Source organism: Marmota flaviventris, chromosome 3 (assembly GCF_047511675.1).
Source record: "Marmota flaviventris isolate mMarFla1 chromosome 3, mMarFla1.hap1, whole genome shotgun sequence".
Lineage (NCBI taxonomy): Eukaryota > Metazoa > Chordata > Mammalia > Rodentia > Sciuridae > Marmota > Marmota flaviventris.
This window is the reverse complement of record NC_092500.1, coordinates 112183036-112200834: the sequence shown is the minus strand read 5'-3', so window position 1 is coordinate 112200834 and position 17799 is coordinate 112183036. Positions and strand designations below refer to the sequence as shown.

The 17799-nt window shown below is 41.1% G+C and overlaps 1 protein-coding gene and 1 long non-coding RNA gene across 10 annotated transcripts in view; one reads left to right on the top strand and one right to left on the bottom strand.

The window, feature by feature from the left end:
- Positions 1–7638, bottom strand: part of LOC139705234 (uncharacterized) — a 106364-nt gene extending 98726 nt beyond the window's left edge. The window contains exon 1 of the long non-coding RNA XR_011707130.1: positions 7413–7638. This is a non-coding gene — a long non-coding RNA (uncharacterized lncRNA). The remainder of the gene's footprint in view (positions 1–7412) is intronic.
- The window catches only part of Rbpms (RNA binding protein, mRNA processing factor), a 173213-nt gene continuing 162180 nt past the window's right edge, over positions 6767–17799 (top strand). For 3 of the 9 annotated variants that reach the window (XM_071610251.1, XM_071610250.1, XM_027939342.2), the window contains exon 1: positions 6776–7427. In XM_071610251.1, the coding sequence (XP_071466352.1) occupies positions 7362–7427 (66 nt within the window). In that variant the 5' untranslated portion in view covers positions 6776–7361. Of the gene's footprint in view, positions 7428–17799 lie in introns of all 9 variants that reach the window. The other 6 variants (XM_071610247.1, XM_071610246.1, XM_071610248.1 and 3 more) reach the window with 5 other exon arrangements.

Genomic DNA, 17799 nt, shown 5'->3' with positions numbered 1-17799 from the left:
GGCTTCTTTTGAGATAGCTGATTGGGTCTATGGTTCTCACCCACACTAATCTTATCAAATGGTACATCTGTCACATCCTTGGTGTTCTTTTATGAACTTCACTTTCTCATTTTTTTCAGAATGTGGAAAAGCTGAGAATTTTCCAAAATTTTTACATTGAATTTCCTTTTTTCTTAACAATTCCTTTCTTGATTTATTTCTTACCTCTCATATTTCACTTTATAAGCAGTGGGAAGGCACCAAGCTACTCCTTCAATACAGTTCTTACTTTCTTTTCTTTTTGGTAGTGCTGGGGATCAAACTCAGGGCCTCACACAGGCTAGGCAAGTACTCTATCACCGAGTTACACTTCCAGCCCCCAGTCTCATTCCCTGGAAGTTCTACCTTCCACAAAAAAATTAGAACACGAACACAATTCAGTCAAACTCGTTGTCATTTTATAACACAGATTTCCCTTCCACTAGTTTCCAATACCATCTTCAAAAAAGCTTCCTCGTTTCTATATGAGACCTTATTAGAATGCCCTTAGTGTTCATATTTCTACCAATATCCTGTTCATGATTACTTATATATTCTGTAAGATGATAATGGAAGTTTTCTTTATAGCTTTCCCAATTACTATCTTAACACAGACCATAATATCATAAATGATAGGCTGAATGGTTTAAACTATTTCTCACAGCTATTGAGGCTAGGAAATCCAACATCAAGGTGCCATATAAAGTGGTTCCTGATGAGGGCCATCTTCCTGGCTTGTACAGGGACTCCTTCTCATATGTGCTCATAAGACAGGGGGTGGGGTGAAGATTTGATCTTTTTATCTTCTTATAAGAGCACTAACTCCATCATGGGGATGCCCCCTCATGACCTCATTTAAACCTAATTACTTCCCAAAGACCTTATCTCCTAATACCTAATAATATGAATTTGGGGGGAACACAAACGTTCTGTCCATAACAAGTTTCAGCTACAGACTCCATTTACGGAGAATCAATGTCTAAGTTTACTCTTGTGGTGGTTGGCAGAATTCAGCTTCTCCTGGATTATTGGGCTGAAAGCCAGTTTCCTGGCTCTTGGGCAGAAGCCTCCATGGTTCCTTAGCACATGTACCTGTCCACATACTGACATTCCTGTTGTGGCAGGGGCTTCTACCAAAAGCAGCAAATGAGAAAGGAAGGAGAAGTAGAACGTGAGCCTCAGTCTTTCCCCCTCCATCCATCATTTTGCCATGCTGTACTCATTAAAAGCAAACCTATTGGTCCAGCCCAATTTGAGGGGTGGAGACTACACAAAGTCTTGGAGAGCACACAAAGGCGTGAATACCAGGAGGCGGCTGGGGACCACTGTCAAGACTACCTACCCCAGGGTCTTGGAGCACTGTCCTCGTCCTGAACTTTACCTGCAGCCATGTTTTCCTGGTACTATCCTGGATTTTACATTGACCCTAGACCATTTATTATTTTGAGAGTTCTATCTCTGAAGAAGCTAGGAATGAGAAGAACATTTTCTTTCAAATCCCACAAGTCCTGGCTTCATTTGTTTCTTCTAAATTCTGATGGAAAGCTGAACAGGTTCTTTTTTAGCTCACTTAACTTCTTTTGTACCTTATCATAAACATCTAAAAGAAAACATTCTACCCTTTCAACATTCTATCCAGAAATATACATAGTCAGGTCCACATGTTCTTTAGGTATCTTTTCTATCTTTTATGTGACTGCAGACTAATGTGGATAATTTTTCATATAAATTGGGTCCAGCCTACAATAACAATATTCTCACTGTCTTTTTTTTTTTTTTTCCAGTACTGGGAATTGAACCCAGGGCTTCGTGCATGCTAGGCAAGTGCTCTACCACTGACCTATATATACAGCTCCTTTTATTCTGAAACAGGGTCTCACTAATTTTCCCAGGCTGTCCTTGAACTTCTTAGCCTCTTGCCTCAGCTTTCCCAGTATCTGAGATTTCAGGCATGTGCACCACACCTGACCTCACTACCCGTTAATTATGTTCTTAACTAACAGACCCCTCAAAGTTCTTCTAGCTTCTATCCTCTACCTGAACCCAAAGTCAGTGTCATGTGTCTTAGGTTTCTATTATAGCAGGATCCCTCTATGGTATGCAATTATGTTTCAGTTATACATTGAGGGCCCTAAATTTTAGTGGCTGAAAACAATATTCACTTTTTTACCAACAATTTTGTAATGTGGACAGCGTTTGCTGAAGAAAGCTCATCTCTCTTCCATATGAGCTGGGGCAGCTCAACTAGGGCTGGAGTATCTACTTTCAAGACAGTTCATTCACAAGGCTGGCAAATTGGTACTGGTTGTCTGCTGAGAGCCCAGCTCACGGGGTAGGCCAGCAACCTGGACTCTCCTCCAGGACAGCCTTTGCATGTGGCTGCATGGACTTCCTCAAATGATCACTGGGAAGTGAGTGGATCTCAGAACTATTAAGGAGGTAAAAATCAGGGGGAAGTTGTGCTCCATTTGTGTACAATGTGTCAAAATGCATTCTATTGTCATGTATAACTAATTAGAACAAATTAAAAGTAAAAATTAAAATAAATCAGGGGGATGTTGCACAACTGTGTGAATATACTTAACACTACTGAAATGTGTACTTAAAATAGTTAAGACAGTAAATTTTATATTATGTATCTTTTGCTACTACGAGAGAAAAAAAAACCAAGAACATAAATATATAAGAACAGGGAAGATGATGGCCTGGAGGAGGATGGCAGCAGGGTGAGGGAGAGAGGGTTATCAAGTATGACAGACAGCAGTAAAACAGCCTTTGGCCTCAAGAACTTCCTTGGCTCTGTGGAAGATTTTAACAATCACAACACATGGTAGACACTGCAGCTTTCTGTTGCAAAGCTAGCATAGGTCCAGAGCCCATGCCATGCAAATAGCCTCAAAATAGATCTTTAATGTCTGCAATTCCCAGAGACAAACATTTAAGACATAATTATAGGTTTGGATTTCTTAAAGCAAGCCTCAAAAGGAACACTGCCAGAGAAACAGTGATGAGTCATAAAAACTACAGGTGCATACAATATTTCCTTTTCAATCTGGCATGTTACCTTGTAGGCCAGACAGAAATATGGTAGGGCAGTGGACAGGGGAGAAGGCAGATGTCTCTTGGTCATTAGCCCAATTTTTCCAGGATATAACATCCCTTTGTTATCTTATAATTCTTAGTAGGTCTGGAAACTATCGCTACCAAGTGATCTTACTTTTGAAACTTTCTTTGAAGTAGTAAACAAGTCATAAAGATCATTTATAACCTGATTGAACGAACATCCTCCCTCCTCCCTCCCTCCCTCTCTCTCTCTCTCTCTCTCCCTTCTGTTATAAAGTTTTACAAATAGTGGAAGTCTGTTTATAGATTTTCCTTGGGTTTTGTTGATAATACGTTACTGATTTTTCTTCCAAACAAGTCTAAACCATTCTTCATGGAAAGGACAGCAAACAGAAATCCCTTTCCTCCTGCCATGTTATCCCATTCTTCTCCGCTTTCCTGCAAACACCCTGCATTTCCCCTTCCCAGTGACTATATAAATTTTAGGTATCCTGTTGTCTTCTCAACTCTGTTGCTTGTTGTGTCAAGGCCATGGTGTGATTTTACCTTTTATTTGTTGAAATCTCATTAGTTGTTCCACTCTGCACAAAGTTTTTATCTAGGTCCTACCCCTCACAAAATAAATAAAGACTGAATAAAGACTCATGCCATGACCCTGCCCAGTGACCTTGTGATGAGTCTCCACTCAAAGAGTCTTCTAATAATTCAGTCCTTCTCCCAGGATCTTGAAAGTATCCCATAATGCCATTCAACTCCAATAATTAGTACCCGATAAGATTTGATTCATTAAAAAATAACTGAGTGGCCAAGTGCAGTGGCACATGCCTGTGATTCCAGTTACTGAGGCAGAAGAATCCAACTTTATGGCCAGTAAGGTAAGTTAGGGAGATCCTGTCTCAAAAACGGTTGGTGATATAGCTCAGTGGTAGTGCCCCAGGGTTCAATCCCCAAAAAAGCAATAAATAAATAAATTTTTAAAAAATTATGTGCCTACTATGTGTTAGGCACTGTCTAGATGTTTGAAACAAAACAATGAATAAGCCAGGCATGGCTCCTCTCATGGAACTTGGTTTTGTTTCTTATCCCACAGGTTTCTGACTTTTAACAATGGACAAAATCCTGGTTGGCTTAAATACAAAAGAATCAGGTTCTATATTTGGAATTAAGCCACATTTCCCTGAGTGGGGGTAGGGAAGGTTCTCCCAGTCACAACATATTCTACCAGGCTGGGGATGTGGCTCAAGCGGTAGTGCGCTCGCCTGGCATGCGTGTGCCCCGGGTTCGATCCTCAGCACCACATACAAAAAGATGTTGTGTCCGCAAAAACTAAAAAATAAATATTAAAAAAAAAAAAAAAACATATTCTACCTACTAAGTGGGGTCTGACTGGAACCATCAAGGACTAGATCAATTGTCATTTTTTTTGGGTCCCTGCCAGGCTCCAGCAAAACAATGCCTTTCTGTGGAATGTATTCAGTAACAGGCAAGAATGGCCAAGGAGGGCAAAGTGTTGGTTACTGGCCAGCACAGGGGTTCAGGACCACCATCAGCTATTGCTCAGGAAGACATTGCCCCCTCGTGGTTCTTCATATAACTGAGGTAAAGCTGGCATTGGGATGGGATGCCAATTAACACAATCAATTCATCAAAACATGGGCAAAGTTTCCTGATTCATGGTAGCCTTGCTTCTTCTGAATTTTTTCAATTGCAGCTTCAATAGACTCTTGGCTTATTTCCCTCCAGGATATACAGTTCCTATGGAGAGCAATGACATTGTGTCAGCAATGAAAGAGATTTTTTTTTTCTTCCTTTAACAACTTTTTTTCTTTTTCAAAACCTTCAGACCACCACCCCGGAGAAAAACTCAATATGTAAACCTAAGTACCACTACTGCATTTCTCTTTATAACTCCTTTAAAGAGAGAAGAAAGAAAGAAAGAAAGAAAGGAAGAAAGAGAGAGAGAGAGAAAGAAAGAAAGAGGAAAAAAAATTGTTTTGCTTACTATAATTTGAACCAGGATTCTGTGATTATGTTGCTGTGGAGTTGTTTTGGGTATCTTGTCTCCACAACACCACTTCAAACTCCCTAAAGGCAGGGCTCTTATCTTCAAACTCCCACCACCTCCTCCACCCTGGCCCCAATAGCACTTAAACCAGTGTAGGGTAAAGAATGTCTAGTTGGGGGTGGGGTGGGGAGTAAGGGGAGTTGTAAATGGTTAAGCAAGCAAATAATAATTAGAAGTTGTGATTGGTGCTGGGCACAAAAGGAACATCAGTACACTGAGAATTCCCAGGTGTTAGAAGTGAGGTAGAGTCTATCAATACATGGAGTAAAAAATTTTTTAAGAAATTGTTTTTGGTACTGAGCATTGAACGGGGCAATTTACCACTGAGCAACATCCCCAGTTCTTTTTATTTTGAGACAGTGTCCCTAAATTGCTGAAGATCTTGTTAAATTGCTGAGGCTGGCCTACAATTTATGATCCTTCAGCCTCAGCCTCCTGAGTCACTGGGATTACAGGCATACACCACCAGGCCCAGCTTGAAATTTAAAATTTTAGTTTGTAGCAGTCAAATTCAAAAACTTAAATAATTCAGTATTGGGGGGGGGGGAAATGGCCACCTCCTTAATAATAATGTTAACTTTCATGTAATGTAAACCTAAACTCATCAGGAATTGAGCCCTAGGTGCTATAACTCTATCCATCTGTAATATCCTCTAAAATCCTGAGAAATTACATATAACTCTCCCATTACATAGATGAGGAAACAAGCTATGCGATCCTTCTGAGGTTGGATTATGACCAGGCCAGATGTTGAGTACTTGGTGCTTTGACCTTCTGCAGATTGTTGTGCTGACCTCCAGTTCTGTTTGCAGTAAGGAGTATTCACTTAGCCAACAAGTATTTACGGAGTGCCAGGTAGCTCATCTAAATAGCAGTGGGATTAAAGAGATAAGAAGGGGTACAGTCCTGCATTCCAGGAAGGAGCTCCCCTAAGAGTGAGGAGACTGCCAGGTAAACAAATGGTTCCAGAATAGTCCAGTGAGACATGCGAGGAGTCTGAACAGGGGGCCACCGGAAGCCTTGAGAGCAAAAACGCAGCGGGTAGGCTGAAGATGTTTCTTAGAACCCGGGCGTTTGAAATGGGTTTGAAACCAGGTCCTGAAAAAGCCGGCCCCGGTATCACTTGAACTTTCCCATTTTAAGCTGCCAACTAGGAGAACTGCCAACTGGGTCTCAATTGGTACTGACAAGGAGGGTAGGCTTAGGCATAGGGGTGCAATTTGTTTTCCTGGTGAAAAGCAGGCTAACAAAGTAGCACTGCCAGGTCCTCGGTTCCCCGAATCCCCTCCACAAACCCACGCGCGTAGACACTCGAGTTGGCCAACTCAGGGCAGGTTGGGACGCCGGGATCCCGCAAGTAAATCGGAGGACCTAACCTTCTTCCCGCCAACTCCCGGGCCCTCGCCCTCCAACCCACCGCGGAGTCGGGGTCTGGGGTCGGCCGCTTCCGCCCGGCCAGCCTCCCCTCCCCGGCGCGCGCCATCCGGCTGCGGGGCAGCGGCGCTCTGCACGGCTCCTCCTCCCGCGGGGGGCTTCTCGTTCCTTGTCCCATCCCTGTGGGCTGAAGCCTGCAGCCCACGTCCAAAGAGGGCGGAGGGAGGAAGAGAGGGAGGGCAGAGGAGAGGGGAGGGAGAAAGGGTAGAGAAAGGGAGCTGCTTCCATCCAGTACTCCCAGAGCCTGCCAGGAGCGCGCACTCAGCGGCTTTACGGGTCCCAGCGTCCCCGCCGCGGCCCCCGACCCGCACCACGACCAACTCTTCTTTCTCCTTTTCTCTGGCCACCTCTCGTCCTCTCCTTCAGCAACTGCTAGGCACCGGCAGCAGCAGCCCCCAACCCCAATTCGACCACATCCCCAACTCTCAGGGCTCACTTTTGGGACGCGCGTCTTCGCCCCATCCTTTCTTCCTTCCTTCCCTCGCGCCCGCCCTCCCTCTCCAGGTCTCCCTCCGGGTCCCGATTGTCTCCGTCCCCTGCTCCGTCGGCTCGCGCCCGCGCCCTGCCCATTCTTTCCCTCGCATTTCCTGAGTCGCGGGCCGCCGCTGTGTCGCCGCGCCGCAGGAGCCCGAGCCCCAGCCGCCGCTGCTCCGGCTTCAACCCCCGCAGCCCGCGGCCCCCGCCCGAGGGAGCCCCGGCGCCCGGGGAAGGCAAAAGTGGGCGAGTGAGCCGTCACCCAGCCCCGCGCCCCAGCCCTGCCCGGCGAGGAAGGACCGGGAAAATGAACAACGGCGGCAAAGCGGAGAAGGAGAACACCCCGAATGAGGCCAACCTTCAGGAGGAAGAGGTACTGAGGGGCTCGGTGCGGTGGCGAGTGCGACCTGGGTCGGAAGTGCGGGCTGGCGGGCGGCCGCTGGCGCTAGTCCCGGGCTCCCGGCTGCGCTTCGGGGAGTGGGGCGCCGCGTTGAAAGGTTTGGGAATTATCGTTGCCCCGAGACGCAGCCCCGAAATGTGGCTCCGGGACGGTGTGTCTGTGTCCACGCGCGTCTGCGTGTCCACAGTTGCGTAACTCTGAGGACTTTTGGGACACTTTTTAAAGTATAATGGTGAGCTTTGTTTGCCTGCGATTTTAAAAGCGGAATCGAGAGCTGACTCCTGAGTGACCTCAGACGATCTGGACCAGGAGCGTCAGAACTTAGTTCTCTGTGTCTGGAACTGAAACTTAGGAGGTTGGTTAAGGAAGAAACTCGGGGAAAAGTTCTCGTGAAAAGACACCTCAGTTCCCTACCCACTTCCCTCTCTTTCAGTGTTAAAAATTCTTGGTGAAATACCTAGCCGAGACAGTTTGGATTAATAGATAACTTATCAGCTGCATTCTTCTCTGATGAGTCAAAAGACCCCCGAACCTGGGCGATTAGCTTTTGTATGTTTCGGAGCGATGTGGAATGGGGGAAGCAGAATAAAAGTGAAAAGTGCTCATCGAGGATGTTTTAATAAGACATTGACTTAGAATATAAATTTTATGTAGTGCGACTAAAGTAATGAGTTTAAAAAAGTTTTGAGGCTGCAGAGCGTTCCTTTTGTGGAAACACATTTAGTAAATGTGTGGACCAGGGTGCAGGGCGGGGGAGGAACTCAGAAACAAATGTTTCAGAATTTTGCAGCTAAGATATTTGTGATATCATATGATTCTGTTCCTGTAAGTACATTATCTGGAGTCCAAGAAACTGTTTTTCTTGCTTTTAAAGATCCTACATAACTGAGTTCTTAAACATTCTAAAAGGAACTTAAGAGTGCACATGCAGGAAATACACATCTTAATATAATCTGTAAAGGGTTTTTACAGGTATTACATCCGAATAAAGGACACAGAAGGTAAACTGATTCTAAAGCAGTTAGGGTGGTGAGATTATTGTTGAGACACCGTGTTGTGTGCAGACTGAAATTCGGAGAGTGAAACCAAACATTGCAGAGGAATTCATCAATGTACCTAGGACCTGGACATTATCCACTTGTATAGTGGGCTATGTACAAGATAAGAGGAGAGACCTAAGGTCATGCGAAACTGCAAAATATTTTTCTCTTAAAACACAGTTGTATGGTTGTGCAATCCAGGTGAATTGCAAAAAGCTGAAAACTGTTTTCTTACCTTTTGAGGAAGTCGCCTAGTTTATTATTTTGAAAAGTGTTTTTTTACACGCTTGTTGTTCTACAAATATAGGAATATCATTCTTTTTGAAAGAGACACTTGAATATGCAAGTTTCACTCTTTTCTTGAACCTTATTGATTGCTTTGCAATTTACTTCCTGATCACTAACATTTTTTTTTAAATGATGCCAGTTTGCTTTTAGAAATTGCTGTTTAATTAATTCACTTAGCACATCAAGATAATCACTGCTTCTGAAACATTTCAGTTAGATTGCCAAAACCCTTTACTTCTAAAGGTAAAAGAATGTTAGGTGTGAAATCATCTTTCTCCCTTGGTCCAATTGAGAAAACTTGAAACTGGGAAAAAAATTTAATCAGAACAATGAGATTTTTGTTTTGTTTTGTTTTGTAGGTAGCAAAATAGGTTTGTGTGTGTGTCGCCCAAACCATATCCGGTTAACTTGAAATTATGTAGAGGAACGTCATGTTTTCCTCTTGACTATCACAGCTGAATAGCTTCTAGGACTGAGGTATTGGCCCTTTTTCAATGTGAGCTGCTATATAGTTAGTGCAATGACTGCCATCCCAGTGCAGTTACTGTCTTGTCCGTTGTCCTGATGGTATTCCTTTGCAGGTAGGAATGGTATATAGAACTCAGTGTATCAGTATTTTTGGCAAAACACTTGTTATTTAAATACAAGACCCGTGGGAAGGTTTCAGAACCTAATTACACCAAAGGTAGAATGTATAATATAGATATAATGAAGAATGAGGGTTTATAATGTTAGAGATTCAGGGGGAATAAGTTGGTCTGGATGATTCCTTGTTTTTGGTTTACATTTTGTATTTGAAAAAATACTGGTATGTCGCCCCCCCCACCCCAAAGCCACAAGTAAAATAAATACAGTATTTGGTGAGTCCCATTAATGTGCTTGACATTATACAAAACCACCATTCTGGACCGTTTTCCTGCCCACCCAGGGGTTCAGCAATTTGCTCTCAAACACATTTAAAAGCCTTGGCGGTAAACTCCAGTAAACAGAACACACACATATAACATGTACATATACATAATGGCAAGAGAGGAAAAATATGCTTAGTTTTAATCTCTGGTGGCCATTGAACTGATGTGGAAAAGTAAATCCAATCATAATTAAGAGAAAATAGTTTATTTCCTAGATTGCTGGGGTGGTTTAGGCTTTCTTCCATGTTGGAGAATCCAAGTTGGTTTGTTTTCTATTTTTGACATGAGTTCTCTTATCATTCAGTATGTTTTAACCCCATTTGAGAGTTTCTTGTTGCTTATTTGGCTCCAGTGGTTTAGAATGAATGGTATGGGATTTAGGAGAATTTTTGCAGCTTTTTAAGGTTGGAAGTTTCTTGAGAATTTGTGTAGAATATGTACTTCTGCTTTGGATAGCGTTTAAAACTTTGAAGAGAATAATTTAAGATTTAGCTAGGCAACCGGGTGAGAGAGAATGTACTGGCTTTCTGTGTGTATTCCTATGCAAGTTGTTTCTGTAAAGAAAAAACCAGTTGTCAAATCTTACTGAGTTATCTGAGATTTATAAGGTTTATATTTATATGTACAGGGTGTCAGATCATTTTTTTAACTACTTTACAATTAATAAAATAATTTCTTGAATTTGTCTCCAGTTGTATGATCAGACTTTAATGAAGTTAATAAATACCTAACAGACCCATAATTATTTGTCTTAGTTATCATTTGTAATTTTTAATATATTCTAATATATTGACTCTTTCGTCTTGTAGACAGAAATAATTTATTTGCTGGGCATGGAATTTTCAAAATAGAAAATTCTCTTGGAAATCATAAATATATGATTTGGTTTTATTTTTAGTTTATTTTATTCATGTCATTGGGTACTTTTTAGGCTGATTACAAATCACTTCCAATAGGCATTTTATTGTGTTGAAGTAGTTTTATTTATAGTGTAAGTCAGTTCAGCCACAGCAATTTCAGGAAAAACTAGAGAAGTGAAAAACTTGGCACCATTGGAATATTGATCGAAAAGATGTTTGGCAGATGTTGGGCAGAAATCATGTAAAGCCAAACCTTTCAGAGACTCATACAAACTTTACTTCACATTTCTTCCTTTAAAGTGCTTAGTAATTTTGCTAAAGTAAGAGAGTTGTAAAGACAATTGTTTTTCATACTTGACACAGAGAAAGGGTAATGTCAGTGATGTAGCCATGTCAGGTTTTCATTGAGCTTTAAGATGAATCTATATGATGACTTTGGGAAGGTACAGAATGGTTTTGTGCAATTTAATCGAATTTGGAGTCTTTGTTATTGCAAATCAAATCTAATACAAAAACTTATATTTCAATTATAGAATAGGATTTGGTGACAGTGATTTGGATGAAAATATAGTGACTTCATAGTAGAAGGATGCTGCAAGACCCCTGCCAATATTCCATGCAGATTTGGGTTATTTTTAGGGGTGGTTTTATAATGTCCTTGATAAACCCTTGTGCACATGTGCATTCTTGTTTCCAGTGGCATTTAATGTTTTGGTTTGGATGAGGTAGTTCTTTTTTGGAGGTGCTTTTGTATTATATTTGTAGGTTCATTTTAATTTTTGCTTTGAGGATAAAAGTGTTTGGTGCTGGTAATAGGGAAGTATATTGGGAACTCAGAGCTGTGTGGGGTAAGGTGACAGAAATTAGTGTAGCTTTTCTGAGGGACTTTGGTAATTTTGTATAAAAACTTGTTCCAGCCCTTTTATTGAATGCTCTTATTATTAGGAATTTACTCTAAGGAAAGACGATATAATAAAGACTTATTTATAGAAATAATTATTACAGTTACTTATGATGTTGAAAATTCACAAACTGTATCTAATAGGGAAATTGCTAAGCAAAACATTATAAAGTTATAATAAAGAAATATTAGGCAGCCATTAAAGGATATGCTGTTAAAGGAAAAAAAAATATATAAAAAAATACACACACACACACACACACACACACACTTATTCTCTTTCAGTTCTGTAGGCCAGAAATTTGAAATCACTGTATCGGCAAGGCAGTGATGCATCCTGTAAAGTCGTAGGGAAAAATTCTTCCTTGCCTCTTTCCTCTGGTGGCTCCAAATGTTCTGAAGTCTATTTTTATTGAGGGGATAATTTTCAAGTTGTAACATTAAATAAAAAGAGCAGATTTTACTGCTCTTTATATTTATGTAAGTAAAACCAAATGTAAATAAAATTCATGTAATTGGTGGGTTACAGATAGTTATTAATCATTTTCTGATGCTTTCCCTTTTTTTTTTTTTAAATGACTGTGAGAATGAACAGATGAGATGCCTTTTTGCTTTGAAGATTTTATGAAATTCCTTTGTGATATCTGTAGGTGTCCCAAGTCAAGTCAAGCCGGTTGGTTATATGTAGTTTTTAGTCACCATCCTGGATGCATGAATCTAGCCTATTCTCATAGCCTTCTTTATATTTATCTAATCATCACTTTATCCTGGATCATTTTAGTATCTTTAGCTGTTTCTCTGTTCTAGTATCCTTCCTCAAACCATCCTTACACCACACAGTTGCATCTTGTGATATTTCAAATTCTAAAACGCTACTCTAATCTCCACAAAATAAAGTTCAAATTCAGCACTTAGAATTGTCCTAATGTATCTCTATACTCTGCAGACCTTTTGCTTCAACTTCCTCCTCTATTCTCCCGAGGCAGCCTAAGGCAGCCTGCATTGTTTCCGAGGCAGGATTCAAGTTTGAGCCTGTATTTTTATACTAGCCTCTCAACTGGGTGTCCCATCCCATAGAGATGATGTTTTTTCTCAGAAGTCCAGGAGTTACTTTGTTATTTCCATTTAACTCCGGGATCATCACCCACTTTTTATATATCATTTTTTTTAAGATTGATGCCATTTTATAATAATCTTGATGGCATTTTATGATAGTCTTGATGCTCAACACCTAACCAATGGCAGTACCTGTGACCAGGTAAGTACTCTACTACAAACACACACACACACACACACACACACACACACGCTATTCTTTATAAATACGTGATTTAAAAAAAAAAAAAAAGTGGAATATCCTTATTGGTAGGTTGGTGTTTTTATGTGTTTGTATAGATAAGCTATTAACAAATAGCCATTCATTTAATATTGAGGGATTCCCTTGCTTACTGGGGATTTAAAGAAGTTATGAATGGACCCACTGGGAAATGACCTGTCATCAATAGCCTCAACTTGAGGGCACAGGTGAATGCCTAGTCTATCTTAGAGCCACTGTCAATGTGGGACCACTCATCTCATGGTACCACTGGGTTCTCACCATTTGAATTGGGTTTTTGCAGTGAAACTCCATTTGACCTTCTGGCCATAGGCTTCCGGAAGGTGGAAGAGCAGGGAGCTCCCTATGTTCCCAAACAAGCCTCCTCTGTGTGACAGCCACTTTGGAATGTTTGTGTTCAGTTTCATTTGGCACCTTAGTGTCTGCCTGGGGGTAGGGGAAAGGGAATGTAAATGTTCCTCTTGAACAGTGCTTGCTTTGGTCAAAGAAAGAAAAAAAAAAAACTTAGGGAGGAATGAGGAGAATGAACCTTAATAGCTGGAGCAAAAGTGGCTGCATAGTTCAGTGGGCTGGAGGCCCTGGAGGTCCAGGTATTTAAATTGATGCTGTGTTGATAGAGGATGTCAGTGCCATGACCCTGATGGAGACAAGCTTATTTATAGGGATGACTTGAATATGATTTCTCACACTCATATCACTATCTTTAATGTACACCTGGAGAATATTTTAAACAACTTCAATGTCTTCTGTGTGTGTATTTGCCAGAGAGGGAGTGTGAGAGGTGCTTGACCTGGAGCTTGAAACTGACTGAAGAGGACATGTTTGAGCTTATCAGAATACAGTTGCCCCATTGGTGAATATTGCTGATAGAAGAGAAATATAGTTATTTGACCGATAAAATTATCAAATCTTTTTATTCATTCACTCAAGAAATAATAATCACTGAATATTTTCTGTGGGCTGAGTATTGACCAGCTGCTCCACATCCTCATGACAAGCTGCTGTAGGTATTTGGATGCTCGTTTGGTGGGGAGGAAAGTGAGGCACTGTGAGGTTAGGTTAATGGACTAGGTAGGGCCTTTATATGAAGATTATGGGGATGACAAGATTCAGAAGAGGCACTTCATACCCTGAAGTTTCACACAGTTTAATGGGGATGGCCCTTTGTAAACAAATAGGTATAATAAAGCCTGGTGCGAATTGTTTGATTTGTGCATCAGCCAACCCTACCAGAAGAGGTGACAGAGCAGTGTTCAAGAAAGTGGAAGAGACATTGGAGCTTAGAGTTAAATCTGAATAAGGATTTTGAAAAAAAGTTGTGACACTGGAGGAAAGATGGTCTAGGCAAAGGGTCACCACTTTGTGAACACACAAAGTCTTAGAAGAAGCAAGGCAGGAGAGAGGAAGGGGGAGTAAGGGAGAAACTGGGGAAGGGACATTGTCAGGAGCTTGCCTTCTAGGGCACAAAGTAGGAATGTGTCCTCCAATGGAGAACTGGGGTGGATGTGTGGCAGAAGGTGGCATCCTTGGGACTTCCAGGGGAAGGGACATGCAGTGGAGAAGTTAATGAGGCTACTGCTGCAGGAGTCCTGGTTTCAAAAGTATAAGGCTATGGGAGGTGAAGCGGGGACAAAAGGGCACTATCATGGCCTTGGGTAACTGTTAAATGTGCAGGAGGGAAGATTAGGAGACATTCTCAAATGTTTTCATAAGACAAAATTCTTGAAGCCTTTTGGGGTTCTCCTTTGGATGACTAGCTAAAGGATAATTGTATTTGTAGAAATACAAAATATAGAGTTTTCAAGGGGAAGGGGAAAAAAGCAGCTTAGGAGGTAAAGATGTTGAATTTGAGGTGCAGAAGAAAGGTCTGATCTTAGAATAGAATTTTCAGAACAATTCTTGAATATATAGCTGGTAATTTAAAATGTGGATCATGTGAATGTGTGCCCAGGAAATTGAATTCCTAATTCCTAGGAACCTTGTGAGGGTAAGCAAGGAAAGAGAAAAAAAAATTACCTAAAATATGAAGCCATGTTTAAAAAAACGAAGGTGGGGACTGGGGTTGTGGCTCAGTGGTATAGAGTGCTTGCCTTGTACTCGTGAGGCCCTGGGTTCGATCCTCAGCACCGCATAAAAATAAACAAATTAAAAAAAAATAAAGATATTTTTAAAAAAAGAGAGAAGGTGGATATTAAGGGAGAAGTACAAATTCTCAGAAAAAAATTGCAACAACTTTTAGAAAGTGTTCTTTAATTTACTAACATAAAGACGCATTACATATACTCGGCTGAGTTATAACATTTAAGATATTTGGTATACTTCTCTATTAGAGCCCGCACGTCTGTAATCCTAGCTGCTCCAGAGGCTGAGACAGGATAATTGCAAGTTCAAAGCCAACTCAGTGAGACTCTGTCTCTAAATAAAATACAAAATAGAGCTGGGGATGTGGCTCAGTGGTCAGGTGCCCCTGAGTTCAATCCCCGGTACCAAAAAAAAAAAAAAAAAAAACAGCTCAAACTTACCTATTAGGAAGCAGGTTGAGGGGGCTTAAAATGTGTAGGTGTATATGGTATTTCTCGTATGCTTTTTGCTTTCATCAAGTCTCACGGATTTGTGTTTCTTTAAATTTGATATTAATTCCCTGGCTTTCATTTCTCCAACTTTTCTTTTCCCACCTCTTCACGTATAAGGGAAAATCAACCTACCATAAAATCTAGAGAGGCTCAAATGTTTTCATAAGACAAAATTTCTCTGAGTTGCTTTGTTCTTTTTTGACTTCATTGGAGGTGGAGTGAAAATAGGATGCACCTTTGGCCAGCAGCCCAAGCCCAGGAGGAACGGTGACAGAGCTGTGTCCAAGAAAACAGAGGGTTCTGTGGGTCGTATTTTCAATTTATCCCTTTCATGCTTTTCTAAAAGTTTGCTGCCTTTTTTGAAGCCCAGCTCAGTGTCAGGTGAAAGAAAAGTAGTCCAGGAACTTAAACAACAACAACTTGCATTTGAATTTCTTTTGTGTTTTAACCCCTATAACCATTATCATGCGTAATATGTAGGACTTAAAGAGAAGTGGCAGTAATAAATGCCTATTACGTCTGGGAAGGTAGATCTAAGTTCCAGTCCCTAGTATTGTGTTGTTACGCAAATTAAAAAGACAAGGGAATATTTAAGCAGCCTAGTTCAATCCTGTCAGCACCTAGGATTTAGCAAAGGTATAAGAAATCTGAGACTCAAAATTGAGATCCTTCTCTCCAACCAAGAGAGTAAGTTAGAGGCCAACTTCTACTTTTAATTATGAATTGAATTTAATGATGTTCCTCTAATTTTCCTGAATTCTTACATGTCACCAGGAAGGTAATGCTGGTAGGTGGCCAACATTATATTGTAAGGGTTATAAAATTTTTTCTTCTTGAATCCAGAGGATCTTGTTTTGTGAAACTGCCTCTTTGCTCACCTATAGGATGGAGAGTTGGTGGGAAAAGGTGCACATTGAAAGTGCGATCTTATTACAGAAGTAGCAGAATTTCCTTTGTGCTCAGAGGGGAAGTGCTACAAAAGTGTAATTGCTTTACCCAGCATGTGTGATTTACAGGACTTAAGAATGTGTGAGTTTCCAGAGGCATCTGTTTTAAAATACAGTATTGCTCCAACCCCCTCAGGATGTGTTTGGAGAGGTGGAGGGAGGGTGGGAGGACTTGTACTTCATCCTGTGCTTGCCCCTGGATGCTGTTTGACTGGGAACAAAATCCTTGTTACACGTAGTGCTGCTCTTTGGAACCCTCCTTATCAGAGTAGAAAGAACAAGAAAATTGGTATAAAGTGCTGGAATCTAGTGAGCCACTACTGGGCTCACTAGATTCTTCTAAACTCAATTCCTTTTTTTCCCAGAAACTCCAGGCATTTTCCAGTAACAAGCAAAAGAATCCCTAGAGCTGATGTTGAGCCGTTCTAATTGCAAAAATTTTCCTTTCAGTTTTTCCCAGTGTGTTTAGGAAAATTGGAGGGTGAATTGGAGATCAGGTGAAAATCCAAATGCAATCAAACTTAAAAAGCTCTTATGATTTTTGCATGTTAATTAAACATTTATGGAGAAAGTATCTCTATTTTCTTTTTTTTTTTACCCTTTGGCAGTTCTAAGGATTGAACCCAGGGCTTTGTGCATGATTGGCAAGCCCTCTACCATTGAGCTGCACTCCCCAATCCCTCTACCCAGCTTTTAACATTTCTTCTTCTTCTTCTTCTTCTTCTTCTTCCTTCTTCCTTCTTCCTTCTTCCTTCTTCTTTTTTTTTTTGTACCGGGCATTGAACTCACGGGCACTTGACCACTAAGCCATATCCAAAGCCCTAATTTGTATTTTATTTAGAGATAGGGTCTCACTGAGTTGCTTAGTGCCTCACAGTTGCAGAGGCTGGGTTTGAACTCTGGATTCTCCTGTCTCAGCCTCCCAAGCCACTGGGATTGCAGGCATGTGCCACCATGCCTGGCTTAACAAGTCAAATGAAGTATGTTTAGGGATAAGAAAACTGAAGCTCTGAGAGATTAATTTGTCTGAGGTTTTATAGCTGGTTGATATGAGCTTAAAATTTTCCAGTGGCACACCAGGTTCATGTGATCTGGGACCTGATGGCTCTCTGACCTCATCTGCAAGGAATCACAACCTAATTCATTATGCTTCAGTTGTTTGGACCTTATTTAGATATCTACAACTTGCCAAACTTGTTCCTGCCTCAGGGCCTTTGTGCTTGCCTTTCTGTATGCCTAAAAAGCCCTAAAGCCAGATGTTTTACTGGGCAGCCACATCTCAGTCATTCATTCTGATCTCACTTCAGATATCATCCCAGAAAGACCTTTGACCCCAAGTTTAAATTAGCCCCATGTTCCCAATCCCTATCATACCTCTTTATTCTCCAGGTAGTGCTCTTAACCTTTGACATCTTCTTATGTGCTTTTTGTACTTATCTTGTGCTCCAGGAATGTAACTCCCTGCAGCAGGGACTTTCTGTCTTAATAT